The sequence below is a fragment of the Thalassophryne amazonica genome, chromosome 3 (assembly GCF_902500255.1).
Source record: "Thalassophryne amazonica chromosome 3, fThaAma1.1, whole genome shotgun sequence".
In the NCBI taxonomy this organism is placed as follows: Eukaryota; Metazoa; Chordata; class Actinopteri; order Batrachoidiformes; family Batrachoididae; genus Thalassophryne; species Thalassophryne amazonica.
Window position 1 is genome coordinate 146959369 of NC_047105.1, and position 8675 is coordinate 146968043.

The following is an 8675-nucleotide window of genomic DNA, read 5'->3' on the forward strand; positions in this document are numbered from 1 at the left end:
TGGCCTTGCCGCTTACGTGTACAAAGTTCTCCAGATTCTCTGAATCTTCTGATTATATTATGGACTGTAGGTGAATCCCTAAATTCCTTGCAACTGAACATTGAGAAACATTTTTCTTAAACTGTTGGACTATTTTTTCACGCAGTTGTTCACAAAGTGGTGATCCTCAGCCCATCTTTGCTTGTGAACGGCTGAACCTTTTGGGGATGCTCCTTTTATACCCAATCAATTCCAATTAGGTGAGCATTCATCAACTTTCCCAGTCTTTTGTCCCAGCTTTTTTGAAATGTGTTGCAGGCATCCATTTCAAAATGAGCAAATATTTGCACAAAACAAAAAGTTTATCAGTTTGAACATTAAATATCTTGTCTTTGTGGTGTATTCAGTTGAATATAGGTTGAAGAGGATTTGCAAATCATTGTATTCTGTTTTTATTTACATTTCACACAATGTCCCAACTTCATTGGAATTGGGGTTGTAGATGAGTTTAAATACTTGGGGTCAACTGTCCAAAGTAATGGAGAGTGTGGTAGAGAGGTGAAGAAGAGAGTGCAGGCAGGGTGGAGTGGGTGGAGAAAGGTGGCAGGAGGGATTGGTGACTGAAAAATATCTGCAAGAGTGAAGGAGAAAGTCTACAAGACGGAAGTGAGACCAGCTATGTTGGACAGCTTAGAGACAGTAGCATGAACAAAAAGACAGGAGGCAGAGCTGCAGATGTGATTCTCTTTGGGAGTGACAAGGATGGACAGGATTAGGAATGAACATATCAGAGGGACAGCTCAGGTGGGACATTTCTGAGACAAAGTAAGAGAGGAGAGACTAAGATGGTTTGGACATGTGCAGAGGAGGGACCCAGGGTATATAGGGAGAAGGATGCTGAGGATGGAGCCACCAGGCAGGAGGTGAAGAGGGAGGACAAAGAGGAGGTTTATGGATGTGCTGAGAGAGGACATGCAGGTGGTTGGTGAGACAGAGGAAGACACAGAGAACAGGGTGAGATGGAAACAACTGATCTGATGTGCACCCCCTAAAGGGCACAGGCAAAAGAAAATGAAGTACACACATATATACACTCAACAAAAATATAAACGCAACACTTTTGGTTTTGCTCCCATTTTGTATGAGATTAACTCAAAGATCTAAAACTTTTTCCACATACACAATATCACCATTTCCCTCAAATATTGTTCACAAACCAGTCTAAATCTGTGATAGTGAGCACTTCTCCTTTGCTGAGATAATTCATCCCACCTCACAGGTGTGCCATATCAAGATGCTGATTAGACACCATGATTAGTGCACAGGTGTGCCTTAGACTGCCCACAATAAAAGGCCACTCTGAAAGGTGCAGTTTTGTTTTATTGGGGGGGGGGGGATACCAGTCAGTATCTGGTGTGACCACCATTTGCCTCATGCAGTGCAACACATCTCCTTCACATAGAGTTGATCAGGTTGTCAATTGTGGCCTGTGGAATGTTGGTCCACTCCTCTTCAATGGCTGTGCGAAGTTGCTGGATATTGGCAGGAACTGGTACACGCTGCAAGAACTGGGACATTTTCAGCTTCCAAGAATTGTGTACAGATCCTTGCAACATGGGGCCGTGCATTATCCTGCTGCAACATGAGGTGATGTTCTTGGATGTATGGCACAACAATGGGCCTCAGGATCTCGTCACGGTATCTCTGTGCATTCAAAATGCACCTGTGTTCTTCGTCCATAACAGACGCCTGCCCATACCATAACCCCACCGCCACCATGGGCCACTCGATCCACAACATTGACATCAGAAAACCGCTCACCCACACAACGCCACACACGCTGTCTGCCATCTGCCCTGAACAGTGTGAACCGGGATTAATCTGTGAAGAGAACAACTCTCCAACGTGCCAAACGCCAGTGAATGTGAGCATTTGCCCACTCAAGTCGGTTACGACGACGAACTGGAGTCAGGTCGAGACCCCGATGAGGACGACGGGCATGCAGATGAGCTTCCCTGAGACGGTTTCTGACAGTTTGTGCAGAAATTCTTTGGTTATGCAAACCGATTGTTTCAGCAGCTGTCTGAGTGGCTGGTCTCAGACGATCTTGGAGGTGAACATGCTGGATGTGGAGGTCCTGGGCTGGTGTGGTTACACGTGGTCTGCGGTTGTGAGGCTGGTTGGATGTGCTGCCAAATTCTCTGAAACACCTTTGGTTGACGGCTTATGGTAGAGAAATGAACATTCAATACACAAGCAACAGCTCTGGTTGACATTCTTGCTGTCAGCATGCCAATTGCACGCTCCCTCAAATCTTGCGACATCTGTGGCATTGTGCTGTGTGATAAAACTGCACCTTTCAGAGTTGCCTTTTATTGTGGGCAGTCAAAGGCACACCTGTGCACTAATCATGGTGTCTAATCAGCATCTTGATATGGCACACCTGTGAGGTGGGATGGATTATCTCAGCAAAGGAGAAGTGCTCACTATCAAAGATTTAGACTGGTTTGTGAACAATATTTAAGGGAAATGGTGATATTGTGTATGTGGAAAAAGTTTTACATCTTTCAGTTCATCTCATACAAAATGGGAGCAAAACCAAAAGATTTGCGTTTATATTTTTGTTGAGTGTATATATATATATATATATATATATATATATATATATATATATCCATCCATCCATCCATTTTCTTCCGCTTTATCCAGAGTCGGCTCGCGGGGGCAGCAGCTCAAGCAAAGCCGCCCAGACCTCCCGATCCACACACACCTTCTCCAGCTCCTCTGGGGGAACCCTAAGGCGTTCCCAAGCCAGCCAAGAGATGTAGTCCCTCCAGCGTGTCCTGGGTCTTCCCCAGGGCCTCCTCCCAATGGGACGTGCCCGGAACACCTCTCCAGCGAGGCCTCCAGCGGGCATTCGGAAAAGATGCCCGTCAACAGCTCCCCACCCGCACCGGAAACAGTGCTGATGGAGAGCTGCTTCTGCCTCCTGAGGCATCGGACAGTTTGCCAGAATCTCTTCGAGGCCGACCGATAGTCTTCCTCCATAGCCTCCCCGAACTCCTCCCAGACCTGAGTTTTTGCCTCTGCGACCGCTTGGGCTGCGGCACACTTGGCCTGCCGGTACCTGTCAGCTGCCTCTGGGGTCCCACCTACCAACAAAGATAAGTAGGACTCCTTCTTCAGCTTGACGGCATCCCTTACTTCCGGTGTCCACCACCGGGTTCGGGGATTGCCACCGCGACAGGCACCAGAGACCTTGCGACCACAGCTACAAGCGTCCGCATCGACAATGGAGGTGGAGAACATGGTCCACTCGGACTCCATGTCTCCAACCTCCCCCGGGATCTGGGAGAAGCTCTCCCGGAGGTGGGAGTTGAAGACCTCGCTGACAGAGGGTTCCGCCAGTCGTTCCCAGCAGACCCTCACAATACATTTGGGCCTGCCAGGTCTGACCGGCTTCCTCCCCTCCCAGCGGATCCAACTCACCACCAGGTGGTGATCGGTTGACAGCTCTCCCCCTCTCTTCACTCGAGTGTCCGAGACACATGGCCGAAGGTCAGATGATACGACTACAAAGTCGATCATCGACCTCCGGCTCAGGGTGGCCTGGTGTCATGTGCACTTATGGACACCCTTGTGCTCGAACATGGTGTTTGTGATGGACAAACTGTGACTAGCACAGAAGTCCAACAACTGAACACCACTCGGGTTCAGATCGGGGAGGCCATGCTTCCCGATCATCCCCCTGAAATCCCCCAGAAGAACAATGGAGTCCCCAGTCAGAGCGCTATCTAGTACCCCTCCCAGGGACTCCAGGAAGGTCGGGTACTCTGCACTGCTGCTCGGCCCATAGGCCGAGACAACGGTGAGAGACCTGTCCCTGACCCGAAGGCGTAGGGACGCGACCCTCTCGTTCCCGGAGTGAACTCCAACACATGGCGACTGAGCTGGGGAGCAATAAGCAATGCAACCCCAGCTCTCCGCCTCTCCCCGTGGGCAATGCCAGAAAAATGAAGTGTCCAGCCCCTCTCCAGGAGTTGGGTACCAGAGCCCAAGCTGTGCGTGGAGGTGAGCCCGACTATCTCTAGTCGGTATCTCTCAACCTCCCGCACAAGCTCAGGCTCCTTCCCCCCTAGCGAGGTGACATTCCACGTCCCAACAGCCAGGGGCTGTGAGCATGGACCGGGCTGCCGGGCCACCTGCCCTCGACTGCCACCTAATCCTGTCTGCACCTGACCACCATGGCCCCCTCTGCAGGTGGTGAACCCACAGGAGGGCGGGCTCACGTCGCTCTTTCAGGCTGAGCCCAGCCGGGCCCCATGGGCTAAGGCCCGACCACCAGGCGCTTGCGGGCGAGCCCCAACCCCAGGCCTGGCTCCAGCGTGGGACCCCGGCTCCGCCATACCGGGCGATGTCTCAGTCCTTGATTTTTTACTGGTCATGGAGGATATATATACATATATATATATATTAAAACAGTAAAAAGCCTGATGTTTACGATCGCCAAAACAAATAATGACCCTTTTTTTTCTTTATGCCATGTTTGGGTTCTTCATTCTTACCTAGTCTGAAAGAGGTGAAGTCTCCCACAAAGTCGACTCTGGGTTGGTTTCCTCGGGTCACCAGCCGTAGGGTCAGATAGTTTCCTGTTGAGAGTACTGGGCGGGGGGGACTCTTTCCACACAGGGGAAGTCCAAGAGGCGGTGAGCTCCTGTCTCGCCCATCATAAAACTGAACAAATGAGCCGGCATGACACGGGTCCCCTGGGAACTGGCCAGAACCGGACTCTAGTGTGGGGTTAAGAGGAACATAGCTTGGAGGGGACTCTGGGAACAAAGGGGTGGGATCTAGAGGTGTCACTCGAAGCAAGCTGTAGACAAGGAAGAAGCGGAAGTAAAACTGAACCTTGTCTTTGGGGGATGAAGCCTGCATGGTGATTTGGCAGTCAGTCCCCATGGTCACAAAGTAGTACTTCTTGGATTCAGCGTGTGAGTTGACGATCATGCCATCTCTACGAATCGTCTGGCCACAGAAATCCACCACGTTCACTGAGGGGGAGAAAAGACACTTAAGATTGGATCCTCAAAACTGATAAATGTTTCTCCAAATACTTATTATTTTCTAGTTTCTTTTCATCTGTCCACCAACAGATGGGTACAGAAGGGTACAGAAGTACATACAGGATGTGGCTTTCGGGTTTATTTGGGCTGAACTTGTGACAGTTTTGTATTTATCCACTTTTTAGTTTATGTTTCATGTGAGCAATTAGTGAGAGCAGATGTTTCCAAAAAGACTCTGCATCATGGACAATTCCTCTGACCCATGCACACCACCCCGGTGTTGGTTCCAGGGCATTTCTGTGTCCTGGGTCCAGTGACGAGGCTGAGGACTTCAAGGTGCACCATCAAAGCCCTGCAGCCTGGACAACATCTTCAGTACGATGGACCATGCCACATTCTGGAAGCAGTCACAACACCAGACTGCATGAAGGACCTCTGAACACACGCAGAGTGTCACCAGTGTGGGACATGGACTTAAGGAACATGCTCAACCCAGTGAACGTGACATAATGATTGCTGATAATACCAAAGAGTCAGATCCCATCACTGAAAAGGTTTCAGTTCACTATCCATCCATTTTCTCTACCCGCTTAGATAGATAGATAGATAGATAGATAGATAGATAGATAGATAGATAGATAGATAGATAGATAGATAGATAGATAGATAGATAGATAGATAGATAGATAGATAGATAGATAGATAGATAGATAGATAGATAGATAGATAGATAGATAGATAGATAGATAGATAGATAGATAGATAGATAGATAGATAGATGGATGGATGGATGGATGGATGGATGGATGGATGGATGGATGGATGGATGGATGGATGATCTGGCTCTTTGGGGCCATCTGTCATAGTCCTGGACTAATTTCAACCCCGTGCTCTGAGCATTTGTGTCTTTATTCTTGTCATGCTCCTGCTTTCATTGGTTTTGTTTTCTGTTCAGCATTTATCTTCTGTGTATCACATTTTTGCCATAGGTGTAGTTCTGTCTTAGTTTCTGTAGTTATTTTGCCATATTGTTTTCCTTTATTGTATTACCATATTTACTCTTTCACTTATGGTTTCTTACTTACTTCAGTCTTAGTTTGGTTCTGTTTGTCTCATTTCGTGTATTAGGCTTTTGTCACTGGTTTTCTGTTGATCATATATTTTCTGTTGACTATACTTTGGTCTTGAGTCAAGTTATTTTACTGTAGCCATTCTGAGGTCCGTTCTCATTTGGTTATAGTTTTTATTTTCTTGTTGTCCTCTTTTTGTCACTTTATTTCCTTCTTTTGCTCCTTTGTTTTGTTCACGTTAATTTATTGTCTTTCTTGGGCACGGCATGTTTTTCACCGTTGGGTTTTTCTGTTACTTAATTCTCTTGCTTTGGTTTGCTTTGGTTTTTGGATCACTTCTTTATCTTGTACCTCCCTTTGTGTTTGTCAATCACGCCCCCTCCAGAACCTTCCTCACACCTGTTCCTCATTCACACCCTGATTAGCCTGCAACTTATTTAAACCCTCACAGTTCCACAGCTTACCGCCATGTTATTGATTTCTTATCACTTTCCAGCCTCCGTTCCCAGCTCTGTTTTATCTCGTATTTGCTTGTTGGTATTTTGACCTTGTTTGCCATCGACCTTCTATTTGTCTTTGCCTCTGAACTGTGTATTTTGACCCTGTTTTTGGACCATGTCTCATTTGTGTCCATCCGGTTTGAGCCACGCCTACATGAAACCTGATATTATCGTATCTGATCTCAGTGGTGGGCACAGTTTTGATAATCAAATAACCAATAATTATCGAAGATAAAGTTTTCATTATCGGATAACTTTGAAAACCATTATCGGACTAATTGTCTTCCAATAAATTTCTGTCTGATAATTTTTAGACCGTTAACGTGGTAAACAAAGGTGAACCGATGTGGAGTTCTACCCTCTGTAAACAGAGGAGAACTGCTTCTCGAAGAAACTGCTCTATCCTCTGCAGGCAAAGGAGAACTAGTCACCAAAAAAAAAAAACCTAATTTCTTTTAACCCCATACTGATATGCGGGCAATATCACCCAAGTCATCCAGAGGCATACATTTGGCTGTGGTGAATACCTACTTTAAGAAAAGGGAGGAGCACAGGGTAACATATAAGAGTGGAGGAAGGTGCACACAGGTGGACTACATTCTTTATAGGAGATGCAAGCTAAAAGAAATCACAGACTGTAAGGTGGTAGCAGGAGAGAGTGTCACTAGACAGCATAGGATGGTTGTTTGTAGGATGACTTTAGAGGTAAAGAAGAAGAAGACAGTGAGAGCTCAACAAAGGATCAGATGGTGGAAGCTGAAGGAGGAAGACTGTTGTGTGAAATTTAGCGAGCAGGTGAGAGAAGGACTAGTTGGAGGGGAAGCAATTTTGGACAACTGGAAAAGTACTGCAGATGTGGTGAGGGAGACAGCTAGGGCAGTACTGGGTATGACATCTGGACAGTGGAAGGAAGACAAGGAGACTTGGTGGTGGAATGAAGAGGTCCAGCAAAGCATAAGGAGAAAGAGGTTGGCAAAAAAGTTTTGGGATAGTCGGAGAGATGAAGAAAGTAGACAGAAGTACAAGGAGATGCAGCGTAAGGCGAGAAGAGAAGTGGCAAAAGCAAAGGAAAAGGCATATTGTGAGCTGTACAAGAAGTTGAATAGTAAGGAAGGAGAAAAGGACTTGTTTCCGATTGGCCAGACAAAGGGACAGAGCTGGAAAGGATGTGCAGCAGGTTAGGGTGGTAAAATATGCACATGGTAATGTGCTGACAAGTAAGGAGTGTGTGCTGAGAAGGTGGAGGGAATATTTTGAAGAGTTGATGAATAAAGAAAATGAGCGAGAGAAAAGGCTGGATGATGTGGTGAGAGTAAATCAGGAAGTAAAAGAGATTAGCAAGGAAGAAGTGAGGGCTGCTATGAAGAGGATGAAGAGTGGAAAGGCAGTTGGTCCAGATGACATTCCAATGGAGGCATGGAAATGTCTAGGAGAGATGGCAGTAGAGTTTCTAACCAGATTGTTTAATAAAATCTTGGAAAGTGAGAGGATGCCTGAGGAGTGGAGACAAAGTGTGCTGGTTCCTATTTTCAAGAACAAGGGTGATGTGCAGAGCTGCAGTAACTACAGAGACATAAAGCTGATCAGCCACAGCATGAAGTTATGGGAAAGAGTAGTAGAAGCTAGGCTTAGAAAACAGGTGAAGATCTGTGAGCAGCAATATGGTTTCATGCCGAGAAAGAGCACTACAGATGCAATGTTTGCTCTGAGAATACTGTTGGAAAAGTACAGAGAAGGACAGAAAGAGTTACATTGTGTGTTTGTGGACTTAGAAAAAGCTTATGATAGGGTGCCAAGAAAAGAGTTGTGACATTGTATGAGGAAGTCTGGAGTGGCAGAGAAGTATGTTAGGGTATTGCAGGACATGTACAAGAATAGTGTGACAGCGGTGAGATGCGCAGTCGGAATGACAGACTCATTCAAGGTAGAGGTGGGATTACACCAAGGATCAGCTCTGAGTCCTTTCTTGTTTGACAGATGAGATCAGACAGGAGTCCCCATGGACTATGATGTTTGCAGATGACATTGTGATCTGTAGTGAGAGTAGAGAGCAAGTTGAGTCT

At 46.6% G+C, this 8675-nt stretch overlaps 1 protein-coding gene across 1 annotated transcript in view; it reads right to left on the minus strand.

Moving 5' to 3' along the window:
• Positions 1-5044, minus strand: part of ldlrad2 (low density lipoprotein receptor class A domain containing 2) — a 37150-nt gene extending 32106 nt beyond the window's left edge. Inside the window, exon 1 of the mRNA XM_034167639.1 lies at positions 4545-5044. Within this exon, the coding sequence (XP_034023530.1) occupies positions 4545-4986 (442 nt within the window). The 5' untranslated portion in view covers positions 4987-5044. The remainder of the gene's footprint in view (positions 1-4544) is intronic.
• Between the last annotated feature and the right edge of the window lie 3631 nt (positions 5045-8675).